The following is a 26,436-nucleotide window of genomic DNA, read 5'->3' on the forward strand; positions in this document are numbered from 1 at the left end:
GATGGCAATACACCAATAATGCCTGGACCATATACACAATGTTCTCATCTTCCATTCTCCCCTTCCCTCTATGTCAAACTGACACTATCCTGTGGTAACAATTTTCAACAAGAATACCAGTTCCAGTCCTGAGTGATTTATGCTATAGAAATAAGCCTCTCTGGAATTTCTCATTCAGGGGCTGCATTTCCATACCATAAACCACCTAGGACTGGAACTGGTATTCTTGTCCAAAAATGTTGCTAGAGGATGTAAGCAATCCACTGCTGACACCACCTCATTTGTTAAGCAAAACAAATTCTCATACTGCATGATTATGTTTCTGAAGTGATTCAGCTGTGTCATGGGGCATGGCAGAAAAATATTTCAAAGTACCTGACCTGGGTCATTTATCCAGGAGGTACACTATCTAGTTACAATATGTGTGTGTATTTACATATTTTATATACAAGTATATTTAGCTCTGTGTGTATTTATATACATAAAATTCCCAAAAAACCACAGGGAGGCTTGCACATTTTAGTATTAAGAGAAAGTATTAAAATACCAATGTGACAGAACAGGTCCAATGAGAGATGAAGGCCAGATTTACAGTTTATTTATGTCCTTTCAACTTTAGCAGAGCTATTCTGATTGACATTTATGAAGATCTGGCAAGCTATCTTTTAGAGGGGAAGAAGAAAACAAAAAATGGCTACACAAGGCCTCAAACACTTCTCACTAGTGTAAGGGCAAACCAAGAACATTTCTATCACACTCACTCTCATCTCAGTAATTCTGTACAACTCACACTGTGCTCTCTACCCTGCAAGAGAAACAGCGGGGGAATCTTATTCTAGCATTTGGAATAAAAGTTCCTGCATCTGAGCCCAGCCTGTTCTCCCTCATAAGGTCCTCTGCATTTCCAAGTTATCTCAGGGCATATCTTCATGGACAGGGGTGAAGGACCTGAGTACCTCTGCTTTAGTTCTAAGCTGGCCAGATGGGAGTCTGCTGTGATTTAGAAGTGGTACAACTGAATTACTTTGGTATTGTTTCCAAGCTAATAGAGTCTCTTGAGATATTACCTAATACAACTTTATCAGTTTTCAAATAAATTTTAAGTTAATGTGTGAAATTTTGCACTTAGTTCAGTTCTGTATCTTGCCCAATATAAACTGCCTATGTGGTTTACGCTTGGCCCAAGCTAGCCAATTCTCTGTGGCTTGTGAAAAGGGAGAGATGATCTTCCCCTCCCCATCTCCTGGTCTATGTTGCCAGCATGTTGCCAGAGTATTTGCACGTCTACTTTCCTCTGCTTGCACAATGGATGGAGCACTTGGCCCAAGCAGGCTGTCTCTGTGGTCATTGGAGAAAGTCAACAAGACTCACAAGGGAGCTGAATTGTTCCCATAAGATTCTTTAGTTCAACACAATTGTAGAAGAAGTAAAATTGCAGGATTTCTAGATGGGTCTTTGTAGCCTGAAAACTGAGAATATGTGGTTAGACTCTTTAAAAGGCAGGTTGGTATAGAATAATGAATGCAAGTTGATTAAGAAAAAAAACAAAGACAAAACAACAAACCCAAACAGCTATTTATTCAAGCAATTTTTCCTTTATTTTTAATTAGATTCCAGAAATTATAATAGTGCAAACACTTAGTATAAAAGTTGCAATAAGAAATTTACATTCACATTTAACATTTCAGTCCATTCACTTTTTAACATAAAAATAGGACAAATATTCAATTGCTCTTTTCAATTTAACAATCCTGAAAAAGACTGGAAGATACTCTACAATATTGTATTTACATAAAAATAGACCCGTATTATTAATGCAAATCTATCATTAGAAGTTACCCAGTGTTAAGTTATTGTATTGGACTATGTATATACATCCATATCTATATAGTGTATAGCTATATAGATACAAAAATTATTTATAGGTTCAGTGGGCTGTAATAGTTGGAAAAATGACATCTTGACTTACTAGCTAATTCCTTAAAGTTAGGGCTATTATTTTTTTTTACCTATGTAGATGTTTCTATTGTAGTACCTCCTCCTGGTCCCTTTGAAGTCACTGGCAATACTCCATTTGACATCACTGAGGGAGGAACAGACCTTAGAATAAGGCCTGATCAATTCAACAATCATTAAAGTTAATATTTCCATTCACTGGGATGTAAAGATCACTAAAAGATCTTCTGAAAACATGTATGAAAACTAAATAGAAGAATACATGTGTTTTTCCTTTTGAGGAATGGAGTAACGATCTCTGCTTGATGCATGTATATTTTTTTTCAAAGTTTAAGCAAAACATTCAGGTTAATTTGGAATCTAGGCAGAATTTGCTGCAAACATCTGCAGGTTAAGTAGCTCTTAAGGTAAGATTCCTCTTGCACAGTCTTTTCACTGAATACTTCATATCAACCAGCCTTTTAAAGCCCAATATTGCATCTTTCCTTGCTCTTATTTTTTAATAAAGCGTGTCATCCAGATTACATGACCACCCTTGAAATGGTTTTGCATGTGTTTAGTAAACTGCTATGGAACATGAATTAGGCTACCTAACTCTTGCTTATCTTGTGTCTCTGGGGACACAAGCAGAGATGCTGCTTTGCCTGCAGCTGGCAGGGTTAAGCCTTGCTGCTCAGCTTGCTGCCAGCTGCTAGTGCCTGCACTTGCACCCCAGGGTACATTTATTCATGCATTCAGGTTTGTTGTTGCATGTGCTGCTTCGTAACAGATTATGTCAAAGCTATTTCTTTTGCCCTAAACACTTACTATATGAAAAAAAAAGTGTTTTGAAAACATATTTTCTTTTTGAAGAAGTTTGACAGCCATGTGATGGAGGACCTTCAGAGGGAGATGGTAAGCAGCCCTGACTGGACAGTAACTGCCTGCAACAAAAATGTGATGGCACTGAACAACTGAAGGCAAGTTAAAGGCAAGAGGGGCACCAATTTCTTAAGAAGCAGTGTTTAGGAGCGGCAGGTCACATTTTTACATCCAAAGAGGACTCATGTCATGTTAAGAGACAGGCAGGAATGCCTATCTCCTTTTCCTCCTAGTGCTATGGCGTTTATTACATTTGAATATTTCTAGGATGCTTAAAATTATGGGTAAACCTACAATCAACACTGTGCAATAATGTGTAGGCAGACCAATTTTGGTCATAGAACACATGCACCATGTGGTTTTCTGTGTCCTATCTTAGGATGCTGAGCTTTACATTGTAAAAAGAAGGATTTGCATGCACTTTAAAATCTTTTCAATTAACAGATCAGAAAAATACTTAACATCTCATTTCCAAGGAGAACCTATTAAAACATACCAGAAAGGCAAAAATTAACTATGTGAGAGAACAAGGACTAATCAGCAGGATAAAATCTAGACAGATGTGAATTGCAGCAAAAATTTTAGTGGCAGAGATTTTAAGAGATAAGTAAAATTTGGCTAGACTGACTCAAAACTGCAAAATGTGTGAATTACTACTGTTTTGCACCATTATGCACACTCTGTGTACAAACTGATGATTTGCACACAGGCAAAGCTACATACAAGCATATTATGGAAAAGAAACTCCAAGAAGACAGCTTTAAACTCAGTCAGAATTTCTCGAAAATTAATATCACTGCTCTAGAATTCTCTGTATTCGGTTAAATTATGCTAGAAACGTAAGTGCTCTTGCAATCTGGGTTTCAGACCACTAACTCTGAAAGGATAACTTTCATTCTTACTGTATTCTTTAACATCTTCCAAAGCCACCTCTGTGCAAAAGCCAGCTGCTTGAATGCAGAAAAGAAACTCATCATTTGCTTTGTCTAAGTTCAACTTTGTGCAGACAATTGTAAATGGGAACAAGTTGCACAATCACTTTACTTCTTTTTTTTCTTCATTGAACCCTAGTAATCTTACCGTAAAGAAACAGTAATTCTAAGTAAAGAAGGATTTCTACTCAAACAATTTAAAAATGTGATTATCGCGAAGTAGTTTTGTGATGGCACAGGTAATTCATTTTCATCTATAGTTCATTGAAAATTCTTGATATATCAGTTGAATGGCATTTGAAATGTGACATTTGAACAGACAAGCTTTGCCCTAAGGAGTAAAAAACATAAGAAATCACCTAAATAACTTCGATGTGCCAGGTCAAATTTTTCATAACTGTTGCCACTGTTGCCAGGTCTAAGATCAAAGCAGCAGGTTAGGCACTTGAAAATAAGACACGTTAGTGTGCATAACTGCAGTAATTAAAACACACCTTAGCTTCTTAGGTAAGCATTCTGGATGTTTTTAATCAATGTGTTATAAACCTGTCCTGAGGAGGAGGGCAGCCAGCTCTTTCAAAGGAGCTCCAAACTACCTGGACAGATTTTCTGCAGAACTCAGTTCACCGTGTGTTTCTTATTTAGCTTGGACCCACAAATACCTGTGTATGGCCTCCCTTGATAAGCTCTTGGAGTACTCCTTGCACTGACGTATCTGTGCTGGTAGTAAACCAAAGCAGGAAAGGAAGCAGTTAAAAAAGCTTCACAGTGATGCAACACTGTTTGTTCCTTCAGTTTTATGCAGGTGTGACACGCTTGATGCCACAGAAGGCATAAAACGGGGATCCTAATATAAAGCAGATCCTCCAGCATGCAGTAAGGCACAAGCAAAACCAAGTCCTTTCAGCACAGAGGCTATGTATATTAACCAATTCTAATTCAAATGTCACGGTCCTTCCTCATGATCAGAAAATAAGTTCCTTCTGAAATTCTGAAAGCAGTTCAGCAAGAGATCTCAAAGAATCTTGAAAATGAAAACTAAAAAATGGTTATGGCTGAGCAGACTTGTTTTTGTTGCACTCAGAACCTGGTTGAATACTCTGCCAGCTCAGATTCTTAAGACCTGCTCCATGTCACTGGCAGCTTTACCACTGACTTCAGAAGGAGTACTGGCTTTTCACCGATTTCTTTCAGCAACTGCTATCTCACAGGCTTCTTTTCTTATTGTTATTTTGTACTCCTGCTAACTTTGTGCTTTCTTTTTTACTCCTTTTCCTTTTTTTTGTCCTTGCAGATTATAAGTCTCACCAGGCAACACAAGAAATGTGACATTACAAAGAGTAATTAAAAAGCAACAGGCAGCCCTCCTTTATGTGTACTTTTCTCACATTTATTTATGTTTATATATTTATTAATGATTTAGACTTGGTCTGAAAACACAGAGAGATGGGATTAGAAGGAATGAAGAGCTAAAAAAAGCTTATACAGAGTCCTGGAAAAAGCCAGTCATAAACAGGGTTGGGGTAGAGAAGGAGAGTACAGATTATCATTAGTCACGACAATTATGCCACACTGGGATGTAAAACCCACTGAATTGGAGATGAGTTAGTTTATGACTGTTAGAAATCCTTAAGTGCTGTAAGAAGCCAATCATTCAGTACAAGGTAGTGGTTCATGTATGTAGGCAACTGGGATAAGTTGCATGAATCTATATTCTAATTTATGATGACAGAAGCACTTGCAGAAGTTGTACTGCTTGGTTAATCCCACAGTCAACTGATTGAAAGAACAAATTAATGGATTTCTAAGGCCTATTATAAAACTAGCTCAAATCTGTAAAATACAAGAACTCTTTATTAATCCACAGTAGAAAGTATTCACAGTCCACATCCTTTCTCTCTGCAGTCACTGTCAGTGGTATGCTCTTACAATACTCCTAATTTATCAAATAGCTATTATGTAAGTAATTTGAGAAGCAGTCCCAGTCCCTGGTGACACAGATATGACAACGGTAAAACTGAAACATGCAACAACCCTCCAGATTTTAAAGTTTTGTTCAGCTGTAATATGGGAGAAACGAGCTAAAGGATTAGATAGCATTTTCTTATTCCTGTGTCACTAACTGACGTGGGGCCCAACCCCTCAAGTTGGGGGCTAGGCTATGATGCTTAAGGGAGGAGGAATCCTTGTAAGCATCGGTTTAGTAGGAGCAGGACTAATATCTGCACAGAACCCAGATGGCCCAAAGCCAGACAACCCACTGAACCTTCTCCTAATATCTTCGTTAAATACTTTCTGCTTATCAATAGAAAGTTTGGAAAATTACTCAGACAAGATAAAAAAATAAGGCAACAAAACTAATTTTTATATATATACATACATATATATATGTATGTATCTAGGAAAACAAACTATTCGCACTGTGTACTTTTCACATACAATAACTTATTACTGAATTAGAAATATACTCTGGGTAACATCAATGGGCCAAATTAAACTTCTTTACCTTCCATAGTGTTGCACCTGCATACAGCAATGATGGATTTGACACTTGTTCCTTCTTGACAATACTACATCAAATGTGGTGTCAGAGAATACCCATTGAATGTCAGATATTATACCGTTATGAACTAGAATATCTCTTTGCTTTTTATATTACAGTAAGTAGAGTTTATTGCTCCTAATGACCAGAAGGTACCTTATGAAGACGGCATAGACCAGAAAGTATCTTATGAAGACAGATGTTTATAATACTTTTCATACACTGTATCATGGATCTTGCAACACTGAGGTTGGCAGATCACGATCATTAAATTATTTTTCTTCTTTATTTGCTGTTTGCATTTTGATTTTGCTTTGCTGAACGCACATGCAACTAGTGGATTTAATTCTGTGCCAGAAGTGATATATCAAAAACATTTAGGAAAACTTACCATTTTCTTTTTTTTTACTGAAGTCAGGCATGAGTGGCATGCAATAGATTGCAAGGATAAGCAAAAGGACGTCCATTTCCAAAGGATTTATAATCTCCATGCACATGTAAAATGTCTCTTACAAAAATTGTTAACATTTATTAAAAGTGTGCCTTTTTACCTCTTTTTATACAAGTGTACATGCAATTACCTGTCTGAGCTAAAACTATTTACAAAATTTCATAATACAATACATCTTTTAAAGTGAATAATACATGAAAGGCCAATGTTTTCTGTTGTTTTGTAACACTGTACAAGATTAAAAATAAATAAGGCATTATAATACAGGTTTATCACAAATTAAAAAATGTTGGTTTTCACTGTAATACAAAACTCTAACTCGAAAGAACATTATGGCTAAATAGTCTTCCTGTCTCGTCATAATACATACAGAATCTGGACTTGCTGATGTAAAGAAAATGATTTGTGTCTGCTACAAGCAGGAATTCAACACATGAAAATGATTCACACTACTTACTAATGTGTTCAGACTCCTCAAAGCACTGAAATGGCACAGGTCATATATTGTTTCCCTTAAAACAGTGACTCTGAATTACTTTCTATTGCCTTACAGATAAATTACAGACAACAGCGTGAAAGAGATTTAGGCGCATGACCTACTCTTGGTTACAGTGTTACTGAAATTTTCAGTTCAGTGCTGACGCAAGACATCGCTGTAACCCAAATCAGAACTTGGCCTACAGAAGCTCAAGTCCTGACATTCATAAGCATGCTAAACTCCTGGAGATTTCTGCCTTGTGGGTAACACAAGGAATGCAGATTCAGCCCTAATGAGCTGAAGCTTTTGGCTCTCAGACTCCCCTAGAGAAAGCTAGGGAGAATTTGCATGTGTTTTAAGTGAACACAAAGCAGTACGACTTGCCACAGCAGAAAGCAGCTACAAAAAACAATGTATTTTCAGGCTGGGTAAAGTACCTTTCTAGTCAATGCAAATGGAAAAGATTTGGAAATATCTAGCCAGTAATTCAACTGAATGCTAGTTTGTAATCTCAGCAGAGAATAATAATTTAAAAATAATTAAAAGATAAAGTTAGCACAGAAACAATTTGAAATTATCTCCAAGACAACGAAGTCTCAAGAGCTCTGATACTTATCACCTTACATAGAGAATGAAAGACTTCGATTATTACTATTATCTGAAAGAGAAAACGTGCAAATTGATGTGAAATATTGTGCTTGCTATAGACAGACATCAACATGCCAAAATGGCATCCCTCTGTGGTAGGGCTCCATTCTGTTACAGCTGCACAAAACAGTCAACAGAAGTGCAGGAAGCTGTTCTGCCCACAATACAAGTGACTATCCTTACTTAAATGTGATGGAATTATGAGTACTGTGGAGCAGAATTGGCTCATTGCTCGGGCTACAGGAAGGTCAACCAGGCAAATTTTACAGAGCTTGACCAGAAAATTAATAAATGCAAGACAGGAAATACAATTGCATGCATTAAGGTGGACACAACCCAAATCCCATAGCAATCCAATAAATCCTTCTCATGATTTTCAGGGATATTGGTGGGACAAATACTATCTTCACCCAATTGCAAGTAAAAATATGATTACAAGCTTTTCTAATTTGGCAGAAAATGTGCATTTGTGGGGTTCTCGGAAGCATTACTGCTACCTCTTTCCATGTCTAAAACTTACTGAATATATCTAAGAATGCAGAAGAGCAGGCATGTTAAATTTGTCAGTTAAGGGCATCACGTGAGAGCTGAAGTGTCCACAGAAAAGGAAAATAGGGAAAAATTATATGAGTAGGGAGGGAAAGCAGAAAGACAAGAGCACAGCTTCATTATAACACAGTTTCAATGGGTATTTAGTTTTCCTTGTTGGAATGACCACTGAACACTACCATCTTCACAGGGCTTTTTACTAATTTGTGCCTCGTCTGAACTTTCTTCACAATCCTGAACTGCGCAGTCCAGGGCTACATAGAAAAATATAATTTCCCTATTGTAAAACCAGGAACAAGAACTAAAACAAAAATATGAAAAATGTTAAAAAGGACTCAGACAAAGCCTGGAAACTGTCTGATTGCAGCACCAACAAGTCAACCTGGTCCACTCAACCTGCTCCAGAGGCACAGACCTCCTGCAAAAGGGCTGAATAAGAAGCTGATGATACACAGCGCCTGTCTAGTCTCTTCCATTCAACATGGAAAACATTCTTACAAAAGTCATATGCCTTATTTCACTGTTAGTGAAGAGGATCAGGCTTAGGAAACCTTTGGAGTAATTCAACCAGCACCTGCTAATCTTTTAAAATATTGAAGTGAATAATCTAAATTTACCTCGCTACTTGATCTTCCACTGACATTACTCCAGGGCTATGCTGGGAATGTGAACAGTCTTGAAAATACTAGCACAGGGAACAATTCATTTCTGCTCACTATCTACTGAGCGACAAAAGAAACAATGGCAATATGCCTGTATCTTGAAGCTATTAAAGAAGTAACAAGGGAATAATTTCATTGTAACTTTAGGGGTGAGTCAATAGCTGGTTTTGGTCTATGTGTTCACGTACTACCAGACCTACTGCTGGGATCTGAACATGCATTTAAAAACAGTACCTGTAAAAATATTTTTTTTATTATTATCAGTGAATTTATACCAAATTCACTGATTCAAAAATCGTGATTAATGCTATTGCACATAATGCTTTTAATTTTGGTTAGATATTTAACTTACGTTTGTGATGATTCATCACTTGTTCAATTTAATTAAATTATTAATTAAATAAATTATTAATTACATTATTCTAGAAGAATATCTGTGATGAACTGGATAGCATTTAAGGAAATAAAGAATTGTAGTGACTGCACAGATCAGCCTGAGTGCATACACCTAGTACAGTTAGGAAGCAATTCTCAGGTTTTTATAATTACTTCAATCACAATGGTAATTTTGCTAGCTTTGTGATGAAGTACCTAGTTGACAGGGTACATACAAATTAATTAAAAGCCCTGCTGAAAACCACTAGAGTCCCACAGCAGCCTTATACGGCTACACGAAGAATAGAAACTCCTGCCACATTTCTTTAATTGTTTGAGTCTGTTGACTGAGTATTTCTCCATATACTTCTAACACAAATAGAGACTCCTCCAAAGAAAATGCTGATTGCAGGAGAATTACTCAGAATCTTCTTTCCACTGAAATCAGTAGTAAAATAGGCCCACAAAAGGGAAATGTGACACCTAGTGCATGCAAATTTTCTACTGTACTATCTGGACAACTTCTGCAGTCTTGAGTGGGTCTTTTGGGTTTGGGTAATTTTTGGGGTTGGTTTGGTTTTTTTCAGTTAAAAGGAAGGTTTGCATGTTTTTAGACAACATCAGGATTTGTTTCTCTTTTGGAAAGCAGTGAGGCTGGTTAGCTTGTGCATTCCCATGAGGACAGCATGTCACCTGTTCATGGAGCGCATGTCACTCGGAAGGATGACCTCCAGCTGCCCCCACCATAACTACAGAACTGCACTCCACACTTCACATCCAGATCAGTGTTTCAAGATGAAACCATGAACAATAGGATGTGGGCTGCATTAAAGGAAAAAAAAACCAGTCAAAATATGTTCCCTTTTATGCAGATTAAGAACAGGCCTCACTCTCCTGGCATGTTTACCAGTGTGCTCCTCATTTGGACAAAGTTTGACTGTGCTTGTTCCTCAGAATTATAGCTTTCTATAATTGTACAGCTTTGAAGAGTAAGCCTGGATAGAATCAAGATATAATAAAACTGTGGCATAAATTTAAAAATCAATTAAGATGTAAGACTACGTTGGCAAACATACAAATGCCACAAAGCTAGCAACGGCATGTTTGTCACCATTACAGGACCATTCTTTAAGCAGTTTAGGAAGGTAAAGCTAAATGCTGGAACTGAGCCACAGGACCTGAAATAATACCATCTTTCAGCTCTTCAATAAAATCAGCAGTGTACATAAAGGAATGTTTCTATATTGCATAAGCATGTTGCTGTGCTTGCAGGGTGCTCCTCTGTTTTGCTGAGTCAAATGACTTGTGAAGAGGCAGCAACTCCTAAGCTCCATCACTCTTTGTTTCTTTTTCTAATTTAAAAAATACATCTCATTTTTGCCAAACCTTTAAGCTCTGTGGTTCATCCACTTTACATCCAAGTGTTATTCTTTGAATTGGATTTTTTTTTTCTTTTTAAGTTTTTGGAGCATGCAAGGACAATTTAAAATATATACCTAGGGTTTAGCAATTAGCTAAACCCAGCCTTCATTAATCTGCCATTCACCGCACAATGAACAATGTTCTCCTTGTTTTAACTCACGCACTGGAAGCACAGTTTCTCTAACTCTTTCTGTAGCCCTGGAGAGTCTCCAGCTGCCCCACAATCCACAGTCAAATGCAGGTTTGCTAATCCCAGAAGCAACAATGTTGGCTAAGACAGAAGGAGAAATCTCTTTGCAATGTCATTGCAGGTGGATGTGTAAATAAATACATTTTCTAATGTTTATCTCTATAAATCTCTATTAAGTCTACATAGGACTATTTGTATATGTGCATATATAGATTAAAACATATATATATACACATACACATACATAATCGCTTGCACGTTTATCTCATTTTTTCATTTACCCTTTAAAAATGCCAAGAAAATATTCCTCTTTTCCAGAAAATCAGGTTTTGACTTTTCCCAGCAGAATTTCTAGCCCTTATATGTTCCATCCCAAGAGTTCGTTACACAGTCCCCAAGTTCTCTTTGGTTGGGTTGTAGTGGTCCTTGGTTAATGCCATGACCTGTGATCTGTTGGTAAAACTTCAGGCAGCCATTGCTTTCTGAGTTCACTGCAAATGGCACAACCAAACCTCCTTTATTCTATGTCTCTTTCACAGCTGGCACAGAAGGAAGGTAATGCAGTGTTTGATTTGTGTGAGTGGCAGATGATTGGCCCGCTCCATGCCCAGCTTTTACAGTAAAGCTAGCAACTGAGGACACCGATGGACAGCTGGTGCCCAGTTTTGTTTGAATGTTTGCTCTCCCGTAAGGGTACATTTTCCGCTCTAAGTTTAAAGACCGTGTTTGTGAATTATTTCCATCAGCCTTTCCTTCCAGGAAATAAGTCAACATTTCACCTTTTCCCTTTACACTGACTTTACCCCTGCACACGAATTCATAACTGCACCTTTTTAATATCCGCTGAACTTCTTCTGTCACCTGAAGACAGAAAAAAAAAAAGAGCTATTATTTTTTCTGTTCTTATAAAGTTAATCCTAGAACTGCAGCTTCTCCTCATTTTACCTTTCTGTCATGAAATACACATAAACAAAATGAAGTAGCACCTACTACTGCTCTCAGGCTCTTGGGCTCATTTTCATACAGAATTAAAAATCTCTGACTAAACTGGAATCTGAGAAGCAGAACTTCTGGTCTTGAGCTGAATAATTACACAGCCAGACTAAGCTCCATCCAACAGAAATATGTAACCAAATTGTCCACTGTTGTAAACTGGATCGGTTCCAGTGACGTTAACTTACTCCACAAGAACTTTTGATCCCTGGAGACTAGACAGGTGTTCTGGATAAAGAACTGCAAGAATTCATTGTAATTTCAAGAGGTGCAGCTTAGCTTATAGTCAAGCTCTAGTAGAACAATAATGTTCTCTACCTGGGTAGCCTCTCCAATCCAAGGAATTTTTAAAGCTACATAAAATGCAGCAGAATGCAAATGGACATAGATCTTTTCCTTGTAGTTCTTATTCAGGCAAAATTCCTGCAGCACGAAGACTGGCCGATGCACTGTCAGCATTTATTTGAGGCTTTTGTTACCTCCAAGCAGTGAAGCATATATAACAGAAAACAACTATATCTCTGATGCCTGAATCATCTGGAGAATGTTGTCCTTTACTCAAGAAACAAGAGATCAGGCAAGGATGTGTTTTCTAAGTAGTCTTAAAATGTAACCATGTGTAAAACAGGAGGTGTGTGAAGTTTGCTACATTGTCTCAGAATCCACTAACCTGAATTTTCCCCTGCACTCCAGTACTATCCATCCGGCTGGCAACGTTTACAGTATTTCCCCAGATATCATACTGTGGTCTTCTAGCTCCAATGACTCCAGCCACTACTGGCCCAACATTAATACCTAAAATCAAAATAATCACTTTGATTTCAAACATAACCACATATTATACAAAGGAAACATGAATACTGCAAAATAAATGTAGCACAAGTGGCTTAGAATTTTTCTTGTCATAGAACATATTACATGTTAAATCAATGCCAACTGGACTACGGTACTTCCAGAAACAAAAAAAAGATGTACACACTGATATCTTATCGGAAATGCAATATGATAGACAACATTAAAAAATGGCTAATCTGTGGATTTTGTTTTTTTTTTGTTTTAAGAAAACCAGAAAAGAGGTGGTAGTGCAGAGTTTAGCTGTAGAACAATTCAGGATAAACTGTTAAATATCTTTCATTGTCTGCTATTGACTTCCAATGTGGTTGCTCACATAAAGCCTTTTAATGGGGGTTTTCCAAGCGGAACAGAAATACTGGACTGGAAGACATGAGGAAAAGTGTAAGGGGAGCATGTCACATGAGTTGTCAGTATTAGACAACTCAGATCAGGGAGACACTGGAAGAGGAATATGTGGAAATGGCTCAAGCTTCTTTTTGGGAGACCACAGGGCTTGATTCTACATTTCTGACTGATTTTGAGACCTTGTTTGGAAGACAAAAGAGCATGTTTCTTCTTCTGAGTGCCCTGAATAGCTGCAGGTGCTAAACCCTGCATGAAGTTCTGTGCAAGGGCTTTCCCAGGCAAGATATGCAGAAGACTTGGGGCTAGATTTTTGTCTTCTGCCCCTTTGTGACCTGGAAAAACAGTTATAACAGAGTTCAAAGAGAATTTAGGGTTTATAATTAATAGGATATACAGGAGGGCACAGATGTATAACTCATATTACTATCCTTGATGTCTTTAGTCTTTCTCAATCTTCCTCACTTTTCCCCTTATTCAGCCCATTCTCACAATTTAGCCATGGAAATATTTAGACATGGAAGCCGGAGAAAAATATCTGTGTTAGAATATGCAATGAAATGAGAGGAGCAGTGGAAGTACCATTGGAGAGGAGTGGGATCGAGGGAAGGAAGGGAAAAGGGGAACTTGCTCTTTAAGAAGGCTGGGAAAAAGGACTCTGAGAGGTAACACATGTAGAAACATGTAAAGGATTGCATGGGAAGGTTTGTGTTGTGAAGAACAGAGGATTTGATTTGTTGGAGAAAACGAGCCTGAGGTGATTTGACATCTGTGGACAAAAAGCTCCCATCACACTTTTAATGCTAACAAAGCTTTTGCAGATGCAACTTAAATTAATGGTTAAGCACAGTTTTCAGCAGTTTAGTAACAGAAAGTAGTGTAAGCCACAAGGCTGGCTACACTACTAATATTGTATGAAATTATCGGTGCAGTTTCCTTAAAGGGATGCATAGATTCAGTAAACACATTGGAATAGGACACAATTGTAATTCCTTAGCATTGATGCTTACCATCCAGCCTCCTGACCTTCTACATGGATGTGACTCTCCTACTAAACAAGGCTTTTCAGTTTTAATCATTAGTGCAGGGCATGTAATCCTTTGCATACAGCACAGGGAAAGCCAACAAACAGCAATGTGCTGGTTGTATGATAATTGTAGAAACGTGACTTACCAACGCGCAGGACAAAATCGTTGTAAGACTGATAGTTGATTTCATCAAGAACGTCAAACATTTCTATTGCAAAATCTGCCAGTGTGCTCAGGTGGGAATAAATTGATTTTTTAGCCTAGAAACAAAATAGTATTGCACATTAGATTTATATGGTACTGAGAGGCAGGTGACATACCAATGAAAAGCTCAGACTGAATGACTTAGGAAAAGAATCTAACCTATCTTGCTTTTTGTGAAAAGAAACTTTTGATGGTGGCCACAGCACATTGCATTCTTTTCTCATGTACTGGGTTGTTTTTTTTCCTTCTCTCCCTTTTTGATTTCTGGGAAGAATGGAAAGCAAAGTTCCCATGGTAAAGTGGATCCGTTGCTAGAGAGCTGCAGATGTTTTTTTGTAAGCATGGCAGGGAATATAACCTGCTTTCTTACAAAACCACTTTGCCTGATGATTATTAATAACTATAGTTTCTGCCTTCTTTTCCCTTTGGGGTTTTTGCTAGCTCCCAGCTCCACAGGGTGCACGCAGTTCCCATTGACAAAATTCCTGCTAGGTTTTTTGCACCCTGTGAGATGCAAAACACCTCTATTTTCTTTCCAGACAAACTGAAGTGTGCTGTTATAAAACATATATAAATGAACTAAAGTGAAAAACTGAGAAGGAATCAAATGAAACGTTGAAGTATCAACTTGTAAAAAATCTCCAAAACATAAGAAAATAATTTTTACAACTTCAGCCTAATTAAACTGTGGAACTAATTTTCAGAGGATATTGTGGATTCCAAGTTAGCTAGATTCAAACATAATTACTCAAACTCATGGAAGAAAAATTTGCTACAAAGAACTTAAATGATATTATCTGTAGCTCTAGAGTTTCTTAAGCAGCATATCATTAGAAATTGGAAAAGTCTGCATGTTTGCCCTGTAACTCATGCCCTTCTCCCAGGATCTACCATTGCCTATTTAAAGACAGGTTACTAGAATAGACCTCTGACATGATTCAGTATGATTGCTCTTACCTTGTGCTTTTATTTGAATAATAAATACGAATTCTTGAACAGATTTGCAAAGCAAAAGTGGGCTAAAGGTAGGATATGGTGAAAGAAATGCAGGGTCAGTGACAGTCTAGCTTCAGTAGGGTGTTACACAACAGGGCTGTGGCAGCTGGCATGAGATGAGAGCTTGCTGGGTTTTTGTCATGAAAGTGAGATTGTATAAATGGAGTATTTGACAGTGGCTGAGAAACCTGAGAAACAGGTTGCTATTTGCTTCATTCAGCTCAGTTTGAAAGGCTTCCTTCATGTGGCTGGGAAATTTATAAAAACTAGAGCAAAGTGCTAACAAAAAATTATGAAAGCCATTGTTGGGTTACTCCCAGTTTTTAGGGAGGATATTTTTATTTACCTGACTGCGTCTCTGGCATTCTGATTCTTGCAATGTCAACTAGCTCTACTCTTTTCCAGCCTCACTAAGAAAAATGAAGAACAAGAATTACATTTAAAGAGCTGATGGCTCCACTTTGAACACAGAAGTAGAAGAATGATGAATGTCTGGAGGAGGGAGGAGTGTATAGTTTTATTTATTCCTGTCATCTTCTTTATATGCCTTATCCTTCTATTTCTTTGCAGCCTGATGAATGCTTTGATTCCCTGCAATGCCCCTCTGGGTTGCAGGAGAGAGGACTGGTGACAAATACTGGGTGTGCTGCAGGTGATAGATGTCTTTCCAAAGGATTACCAGCAAACTCTTTTGAATCTGCACTGAAGAACACCACAAAGTTAGGACCCTGGTGAAATCACAGGCCTAATTTCAAAGGACTTCACACACAATGAACTTAACATTGTGCAAAAGATCTACAAAGAGCTTGGTTTGTGTGCTGACCTGATGATGTAACAGACAAGCGATTATTTATTTAAACATCAGAGGAATAGTTTACTGGAAAGACTGCCCGAGCATCACAGCAAAACCTCACTGACTGAGGCAATGCGCACTTACTATAGTCACCTGCTGAATTCAAGCTGCAGAAACAATAGTCCTGTATGATATGGGATTTAAATATTTAACTTCATCAGGGTACTGGGTTCTTGTGTGCGCAAATATCCTCAGTTAAGAGCAAAATTAACCCCATCCACTGCTTTCTGCTGATGTCCAACTCCTGGTATGAAATTGGTGGCTTACATTGGTGGCTCACAATCAGAGGCCTGTGCCAAATTTTCTTGACTGAAGCTCAGACAGCCCAGCACAGAAGAGATCAGAAGCACTTGAGTTTTCTTAGGGCTCCCCAGGACACATACGACTCCGTAGGGCAGCCCAGGGACTGTGTGATGGCTGGCAGCGATCATCTGCACATGATGGGCCTACCCAGGATCACAGGATTTCTAATTGCATAGCTGTATGCTGAAGACCTTGTGGGAAAACTGCCAAGAGGATGTTGAATAACTTCAGCTTGATTGCATCAAATGAGCATCAGGAAGGGATAATGGAAAGCTGAAATCCCAAGTAAAAGTAAAAAAATATTGGCTATTACACACAAGATTTCAGGTTTTTTTGAATATAGAATGTTAGATGAATTCTACCTGTACAGAAAAGGTCAAACTTGCCCCAAGATTTCAAAGAAATGCAGATCCTATACAAGACCTTCTGCAGTGATTTAAAATGCATTACTATCATAAGCTCAGAGCAGTATCTTCAGTATTGGGCTAACACAGCTGACCCTTCAGTTACCAACTATAAAATACAAGAGTTAAACATGTTTAGGTTTTTGGAACATATACTGCCAAGTTACCCAATAACACACTTGTTTTCAGGATTATAGTTCAAAGAGCATTTATAGCAGGCACATAAGTATGCTGTCGCCTGTTTGCCTGAGATCACAGTGAACGAAGGATCAATTTTTTGCCTGTCTCAGCACAAACAGAGTTTTAAAAATACCTTTTTTTTGGTAATGTTTCGATTTCTAGGAATGATAGAAAGTATCAGTTGTAAATATCCTGCAGATGGGAAAATTAGTTGCATGTGATATACTCCAATATGATTCTAAGAGTTGTTTTCAATGTGGCCTTGGTTTTGATTTACTTAACAAGGATAACTTGCTAAAAGTTCACAGGCCCATCTTCAGCCCCTTTTTTGCTTTTGCCCTCTAATTCAGTGTTATTTTGCAATGCTAAACCATATATATGAATATATGTCTACAACATATGTAATGTGCATTTCAGAACACAGGAGAGGTGTCTGGAAATTCTAGGCAATATTAATTCTATTACTTTTTAAAAAATAAATTTTATTAATGTAATTATTTATGTGCTTTTACTTTGTATAGAATATATTCAGTATACTGTCCACAATGTTCTTTGCTTTCCAGATGCTGCCATGCAAATCTAGGAAAACTCTGTCCCAAGACATACTTAGAGTAAGAAACACACTCAGGAGCAGTAATAAGGATATAGAAGAACTAGTGGGTCCAGAAATTACTTTTTGACTTCTTTTTATAGCTGAGTAATTAAAGGTGTAAACAGAATGCTAGCAGCAGAGACAAAGAAGAGTCAGTTTGGAGGGACCAGGGTAAAGTGCAGCAATGTATCTAGCACTAAGTTCCGGTCCACGATAAGGGTTGGGAGAAGCTGTTTGTTTTGACTGCAGGTTGCACACAGATTTCAGTGTTAAAAAGAAAGAAAATTAACACATTTTAATATTCTTGCATTAGGTCTGCAGCAATTCATTACACCTAGAGTCCTCCCTTCCCTGCATCTTACAAGGTCACCTAAGACACCAGGTTTAAAGCACTACCACTCTGACCTATGAGATTTATGTACTAATTTGCAGAGAATTCAGAGCTGGAGACAATGAAATCCCAAATGAAGCCACATGGGAAACTGCTAGAATAGCAATTTTCTTTTTGGTCTACAGTTGTTCATTGAAATTCAGATTTAAATTGTTGTAAAGAAATAATACAAGTTATCTATAATCAAACAGAGTTAGTTGTGTTTCTGATGTTTCTCTGGAAATTCATAGACTCATAGAATCTTTAAGGTTGGAAAAGACCTCTAAGATTATCCAGTCCAACTGTCAGCCCAACAACACTATGCCTACTAAAGAATTTCCTGAAGTGCCACATCTACATGTATTCTGAACGCCTCCAGGAAAGGAGATTCCATCACTTCCCTGGGCAGCTTGTTCCAATGCTTGACTACTCTTTCAGTGAATAAATATTTCCCTAATATCCAATCTAGTCCACACCTGGTGCAACTTGAGGTCATTTCCTCTCATCCTATCACTCGTTAGTTGGGACAACCTCCTTTCAGGTAGTTGTAGAGAGCAATAAAGTCTCTTCTGAGACTTCTCTTCTCCAGGCTAAATGACCCCCATTCCACCAGCCGCTCCTCATAAGACTTGTGCTCCAAACCCTTCACCAGTTTTGTTGCCTTCCTCCAGACAAATTCCAGCAGCTCAATATATTTCCTCTATTGAGGGGCCCAAAACCGAACACAGTATTCAAGGCATGGCCTCACCAGTGCCAAATATTGGGGCATGATCCCTTCCCTGCTCCTACTGGCCACACCATTTTTGATACAAGCCAGGATGCTGTTGGCCTTCTTGGTCACTTGAGCCACTGCTGGCTCATGTTCAGCTGGCTGCTGACTACCACCCAGTCCTTTTTCACGGGGCAGCTTTCCAGCCAAAATTCCCCAAGCCTGTAGCATTGCACCGGGTTGTTGTGACCAAAGTGCAGAACTCGGCACTTGGACTTGTTGAATCTCATACAATTGGCCCTTTGATCCAGCCTGCCCAGAACTGGACAGTATTGATGGAGAATGGTTCCTCCACAAATGACTGTCATGTAAAATCTTCTTACCTTAGTTCCTGACGTAGGTACGAGTCCCACAGCTGCCATATATGTACTTCCAATTGTCTTGATTTTTTCTATGTCCTTATAACATTCTTTGTCCATAAGCTTTGTTTAAAACATAAAACTGTTAAATATTACATAATATTTTAGACAATCATAGTTATCAGATAATATGTGCAAGCTGATATAATATATATTATAATATATAATAATCATATATTATAATATATAATAATCATATATTACTTTGAGAAGTTGAGGCCTGCCCACTTTGAGACCATTGATAAAACTACTGCTAACTCATATTTTAATACTCTTCCTACATTAGAGAATTTGAGGTCAGACCCATGTGCTAAAAGCACAAACTGGGCACTTGGAGAAGCCCAGTGGACACCAATTGCAATTAAATACGAAGTTTACAATAATGTTTTATTAGGCAGTTCAAGATACACTGAGTTGGTACATATGATCTCTGTTGATACTAAGTAGGTAGAACAGATATGATCAAAAGACTAAGTGTTAAGACCTTACCTCATCAAAATCAGCAATAATTTCATTTAAAAGCCGTAAACATTCCACTCCCATATTATTGCCGTCCAATTCGATGTAGAAATCATTGAAATTTGGGATGGAAGCAAACATCACTCCCACTTGTGAGTATGACTGGTAATAAAGGTCCTGCAGTTCATGAGCAGATAAAATTTTTTATTGTAAAGTATCATTTTAAACCAGGTATCTTTATTGTGATATCTATTCTATTGTTAAGTAATAGCTAGGACAAAAGCCATGATTTTTGGTAGGGAGATAGTAATTCTTATTAAAAAAAAATAAATTGAAAGTTCTCCCTACTCAAAACCAAGAAAAGTTCCAAGACTTTCTTGAAAACATACAGTTGAAAGGTGACTCAAGGCTACACAGTGTCACAGTCACACAACATCACCATGTATTTAAATTTTATCTTGGTTTACCATATTTCTTGGATAGACATAAGAAAGTGCTGTGCAACATGTGCTGGTAACAGGTTGAAGAGAATTCTTTTATTATCCAGCTTGACTCTCTCCATGTCATCTCTTTCTTCTTCTGCCTGTAGGGATGGAAGAAAAGAAAAATCTTTCCAAAAGGCAAAAAGTTAGCTGAAACTTGAAATAGCTTCTATTAATTCATCATAAGAAATTCAATTGAGTCTGCAAAGGAGAGTGAGAACAGTACTCCTATACAAATTCTTTTACACAGGCGCAAAAGCCTTTAAGTGCTTAGTAATTCAAGCTGCAGTCTCTGGGCCGATGACTACTTTCACGGCCTGATCAGCTAAGTGTGGCTGTCTTCCATAATTCTCTGTTCTTTTAAGTAGGCCCTTGGTAATTTTACACAGTCAAAGCCAGAACAATCCCACTTAACTCACATTGGCCCTGGAGGCCAATTACTTCCCACGTAGGTGGAGACAGCAGCAGCAGTATTTCATCCACCTTTCAGAAAAGAGAAGCCTGGAGAATCACCAGTGTTTCTGATCCGGACATGTGTGATCAGATTCCTCTGCCCTGCCCAGTTACGGACTATAGTGTTCATTTTGGAAGACATGACTGAGAATGTTCTTCAGCAATATGTAGTGTAGTGAAGGGGTAGCAAAATCCTCTAAGAGCAGAGAAAGGCATCAAGGATGTCAGCATTGCTAAGAAACACAGTAGAATGCTATGTTTTCAACACATCTAGAAAGCAGCTCTTCCCCTCTTTAGATGCAAAACTGTTAAACTACAGTTTTGACTCTGAGAAGTTTCAGTTGCCAGAAACAAGAGGAAAGCCACTAAGGTCATGGAAGTCTGTTGAATAATGAATACCATGGTGGGTAATGGTAACAAACCCTAAACGGAGACAAAATATGCAAATAGCAGAATGAGGTCACGTGGTCTTAACTTTTTGTGACCCGGCTTATTTCAAGCCAGGCACTTCCCAGCCAGCAGGGACAGGCGACTGCACTCTCTCCCTGTAGGTCAGGGAGACATTTACACTGCCCTATGTATAGTAATGCAGTGCCATGAAGAACAAACTGCGTTAGCTCTTTCTGACCCAGCCCCAACCCCAGAAGCAGAACCGTTTGTGGAATTAGCATATGCACTCCTTCTGAGCTACTTAGTCATGTTGAAAAGCAAGGTACATTAGCTTAGGACCACACACTGGATTAATACTGTTATATTGTTGCTGGGTCCCTAGCCGAAGCCTCTGCATGGGACTGCATTTACACCATCCAGACATATCAAATGTTTAACACCCTGCCTTTATTAAAGTGATCTGCTAGAAAGAGGAACTGAAGTGTACCTTCTCTGCTCTTACTGTGTAACAACATTTCAGTATCCATCCTCTTGCCCTGCACTAAGACAGCCCACATAAGCAACTCCTCAGGAGCTGTCTGGGGAAAGAGGAAAGATCTCCTCTGTCTCTTACTGGAGAAGATAAGCCGTGAAGGTGAGGTAAAAAAAGACTTGGTCATGTTCAGCAGTAAGGACTCTAAAACTATTCCATCACACGGCTCTATGGGGAGGGTAGTAATCCAATTACTGATATTTTCTGGACATTTTTCCAGTTTCCTGCTTTCTGCCCTTCAGGGGAATGCACTGAAAGCTGTCTTTCCTCCTTGTGACTCATGAACTCCTAGTGCCTACTCTTTGAGCAGCTGAGATAAAAGGAGGCATCCCCTTTTTCCCAGGCAAAACAGACACTGAGAAGGGGGAAAGAGTACTTGAGGCTGAAGAAAGATTAGAATAGTACGGATCACAGACATTGCATTCATGGTGGAATATTATCCAAACAGCTAAAGAGCATCCAAACCTTCATCTATTCGCCTGTATTGCTCTTGGTTAATTAAGGAAAGCTGCCAGCATGATATTTATGCAATAGCTGCTGGCTCAAACCCAAGGCAGATTACTGTGAAAAAAGAAAGAACAGGCAGGAGAAATACCATTTCTCAAATTACGCTTTTTGCTTATACCTGTTTGTATTTGCGGCAGCTCAGGCATTTTGCAGAACTTAATTGTATTTGCAGAGCTACAGTATTTAAAAGCAGGCTTTGTTTTTGCTTCGGACCTCGTGACAAAATTTAAAATGTTCTTTGGGACTGTGGCTTTTGACAACGTAATTAAGAGCTATTGCAGCATTTTACAAAGTTACACAACATTCCGCAGCTTTTACAATGCTGGTAACTGGTTACACATCCTTTGTTCAGGAAGAGGTCTGAGACCTTGCATCACCTGAGTTATCAGGTGACCGTTTAACAAGCATAAAAATGCTATACCAATGTCACTGAGTTATCACATGAAAATCCACTATTTCAGCTAAAAAGAAGCCAGGCACCGCGGCCGCAGGAACGTCAGCTTTGTACCTGAAGGTGGCACTAAAACCCCAGGGAAAAGACCCATCACACGGCTGATATAAGGGCAGATTTTAAGAGGAAGTGCAAACACACCGGGCACGACTTGCCTGCCAGCTGTAAAATACCTTACAACTGTAAAATTCCTTACAAGTGCTACGGACTAGAAAAGATGGCTGAACGATATTCTAGTGATCCCCTAGTAAAAACCAGTCATATGATTGTATTAATCTTCTTTTCCTCACCTGACAAATTCTGGGTGAGTGAGCAAATCCTTTTTTTGGGCAGTTTTAGCTTCTTCATACATTTATTGCTTGTATTTATTTCTCTTCTCTTTTTTTTTTTCCAATTTTGTTTAATAATTTGCATAAGCAAAAGTGGTTATCAGTCACAAATAAGTAGAATGCTCCTATATTTGTTATTCACAGTTATTGTCATATGAGCCACACAGAGTTACTTAAAAATGTTATGTAAAAAATTAAATTCTCTTCCTACTGCCTGTTAAATAAAGTCTAGAAAATCCCTACCACAGATAATTTCAGGATATACTGTGATATTCAGAAAAGTCAAATTTGGCACAAATTTAGCAAAATCAACAAGAACTTATAACACCACTGATGTGTGAACACTAAGTATAAACACTTAATAACTTATCATCAATCAGAAAAATATATTTTTTTCCACATGATATACATAAATCATACTTTATTATCTCTGTTCTGGTTATATAGCTCAGATATATGGAAATTAGATTAAATTTTCTTGAAAGTTTATCATTCTTTTAAATTAGTTTTTCTTGTTTTAAATCTGCTTTTTCTCAGCATAATTTTTTGCTGGTGTGGCAGACAAAATCTGTAGAAATGGGTTTTCTTCAGACCTTTGCATAGACCACTGAGCACCTATCTATATATTCTTATTAATGAGATTGGTAATGGTATTAACGGCAGGATACTTTCAGTGTTTAAAATATCTTTTATTTAGTACTGTTTGATGTTTATGATGAAGTAAATGAAAATACCTAGGAAATCCTTTTTTACTGCAGCTTATGCCATGAATGGCTTTACTCAACTGAGAACATTTTTACAGGATTAGCTCCACCATAAGCCTTGCTAAATGTATCCAAATTGCTTATAACTTCCAGAATAGCCCTTGAGTCTGAAATTCTCCCAGTTGCAAACTAACAACTGAGATCACAGTGGCTGGCTACTAGAAGATGCGAGTGTCCAGCACTAGCAGTGGCTCATGCAACTCAGGGCTTGCACAAAGAACCAGCATACTCGCTCTGTAAAACAGAAAAAAACCCTCCACAGTCCCTGTGCACAATGTTAATGGTCTTTCTAAAATTTCTGCTACCAAGAATGTAACCAAGTTAACCCAACATGGTTCAATGGTAAGCAGTACTGCAGCTGTGGAGAAATATGACCACAAATACTGTTTAACCATATATTGGGTTCCTGCAGTCCAGCTGCAGGAGAAAATTGTCACTCAGGAAGGTGGTTTGTACTGTTGTCTCCTCTTAAAGATTGTTAAACAATTAGTAGCTCAGAGTTTGCTAACTACTCAAAGGCAGTTCTAACATACAGATATTTCCAACCAACAGTCTTTCTAGAGCTTTTAATACTCAGATTTTTGTTATGCCAAAGACCTAATAAGTTCAAAGTTAATACTTTTTTAACTTACTCATTTGAATAGGTAAACACCATAAGCACTTCTATAACATTCATCACTGAGGTACTTCTGCACATTATATTAATTAGCTCAAGAATAGTATATAACTGACAAGCCATACAGAGTGGAAACCAAGACAACATTCCTTAGAACATGTTAGCCACTATTACTTATTGTGCAGGGAACAGACCTTCCAAAAAGAATAAAGAAGAACCAGGGTATATGCCCAGATCATCAGAGGCCAGGCATCTACCCAGCATACTGATTTCAAACAACGGTAGTTACATTGTTCCCTAATTTCCGAATTTTCTACCCACAATGATTTTTTTCCTTTTTCTGATTATTACCATGCATATCTCACAGAGGAGATGGTACCACACAAGTACCATATTTGAAATTGAAAGATCTGAAAATGGCACTTGATCTTAGAAGAAAAGCATTTTTTTGAAATGGTACATGAAGATAATGAAATTTGATAGGCATCCATATGTCTTAAATCCCTTCATTGTCATTTGAAGTAAGTGTACAACGTTTTTAACAGTAGTGGTAGACAACTAGGTAGTTCTGTAAAACCTGGCTCTAAGAAAATAGAAAAGGTTTGTATTTCTTGTTTTACTGTTGCCCAGTTCTTGCCTTTCAGCAGGCAAATATCCCATTAGTTTCTTGTACTTGATGTTTTTACCTATCAATACTACAGGTCACAGGGCAAAATTGAAATTAAGTGATCTCGCACTGTTGGCTCAGTTAAACAGGACAAAGTCTGCAGAAATTATACAACAAGATTCACTTAAATCATAAAGGAGGCAGACATGGTCTTTGACATCAAAACAAACAAAATATCCCAGAAGACCTTAAGTGTTAGATTGAAAAACTTTAAGAACAGAAGATAACAGAGCAAAGCCATTCCTGATTGCTCCATTCTTGGTAACAGAGAAGACTCAGGGATGAGTTTAACCCATGTGTTCCAACTGTCGATCTTATGCATAAAAGCCAGCACTGCAACAATTTATACAGTCCTCTTAACAACATGGTTAATGGGATGCAGGTGAGAACAGGGTGTAACCTCTGTGAATTACAAGGATGTATCAGAAAGACAACTTCAAAGTTTCACCAAAACAAACTTAACATCTTCAAGGATCTCTTTCCCTGAGGGCTGCAAAACACTTCAGAGGTGGAAATAGGACTGCTGAGAGGTGTGACAGTGTACAAGGCCAATTCTATGACAGAAATGGTATTCTTTAAACCAAGTTTGGGTCACAACAGACAGGAGGTAGACATCTCCTGATGACTCTGCATATGGCTGATACAATTTCTATAGGTTTTGCTGTGATAGTGATAGTTGGGAAATACATTTTTTTAAAAAAAATCTATGCACTTGGTATCTAAATTAATTTCTGGTCTACCTTTGGGAAAGAGTTCCCTAATTTTATTGCAAGATATGAATATCAATGTTTCCTTTTATCAGTTTTATACCCTTCTTTTCAGTTTACCTGAACATCAACTTATTTTCACTCTTTTTTTTTTGTATTACAAGATTAAGAAAACCCATGGATTTAATTTCTTTATCTCAAGTTTATACTGCCCTCAGTTTCCCATGTTTAAAGTTCTCTCTATTCATAATGCATCTTAGATATAAATATATTACCCATTAATGATGTGTTGTTGGGGAACAACTACAAAAAACCAAAAAGAAGTCAATTCTCCAGAACAAACGAATTTTATAGGCTTGTTAGGAAAAAACCTAATAATTTTTCTCTGTAAACCCCAGCAGCCATGAAAAAATTTGAAAGCATCTTTGTCCAACTAATTTGTTCTGAAAGTATTTGCAATCCAAGTCAAAAAGTCAAAAATCATTTTGTGTGCATGGATATTAGAAAGAAAATCCCTGTGACTTACCTGCACGGCCCAGAGGTAGTCCAGACGCAGTTTCAAGTCCACCTGCCTGGAATGCAGTGCCAAAGCACAAGAAAATAGCAAAATGGCTAGTATTGGTTCATAGCCACGCATATAAAAGGAGCCACCCCTTGAAAATAAAACGAATGTAAATGGGTTATTCCAGGTTTTCTAATACCTAACACTGCATATTTTTAACATCAGAACTTTAGTTTAGAACTTGTGGGTACCCCTAATCACTA

At 37.9% G+C, this 26,436-nt stretch overlaps 1 protein-coding gene across 1 annotated transcript in view; it reads right to left on the reverse strand.

The window, feature by feature from the left end:
- Window positions 1-1,594: 1,594 nt before the first annotated feature.
- Window positions 1,595-26,436, reverse strand: part of ADCY1 (adenylate cyclase 1) — a 157,685-nt gene continuing 132,843 nt past the window's right edge. Inside the window, 8 exon segments of the mRNA XM_009568494.2 lie at window positions 1,595-11,927; window positions 12,730-12,854; window positions 14,430-14,544; window positions 19,279-19,377; window positions 19,804-19,950; window positions 20,241-20,254; window positions 20,257-20,356; window positions 26,198-26,324. Of these exon segments, the coding sequence (XP_009566789.2) occupies window positions 11,589-11,927; window positions 12,730-12,854; window positions 14,430-14,544; window positions 19,279-19,377; window positions 19,804-19,950; window positions 20,241-20,254; window positions 20,257-20,356; window positions 26,198-26,324 (1,066 nt within the window). The 3' untranslated portion in view covers window positions 1,595-11,588.

This window comes from Cuculus canorus, chromosome 2 (assembly GCF_017976375.1).
Source record: "Cuculus canorus isolate bCucCan1 chromosome 2, bCucCan1.pri, whole genome shotgun sequence".
NCBI classification, from domain to species: Eukaryota; Metazoa; Chordata; class Aves; order Cuculiformes; family Cuculidae; genus Cuculus; species Cuculus canorus.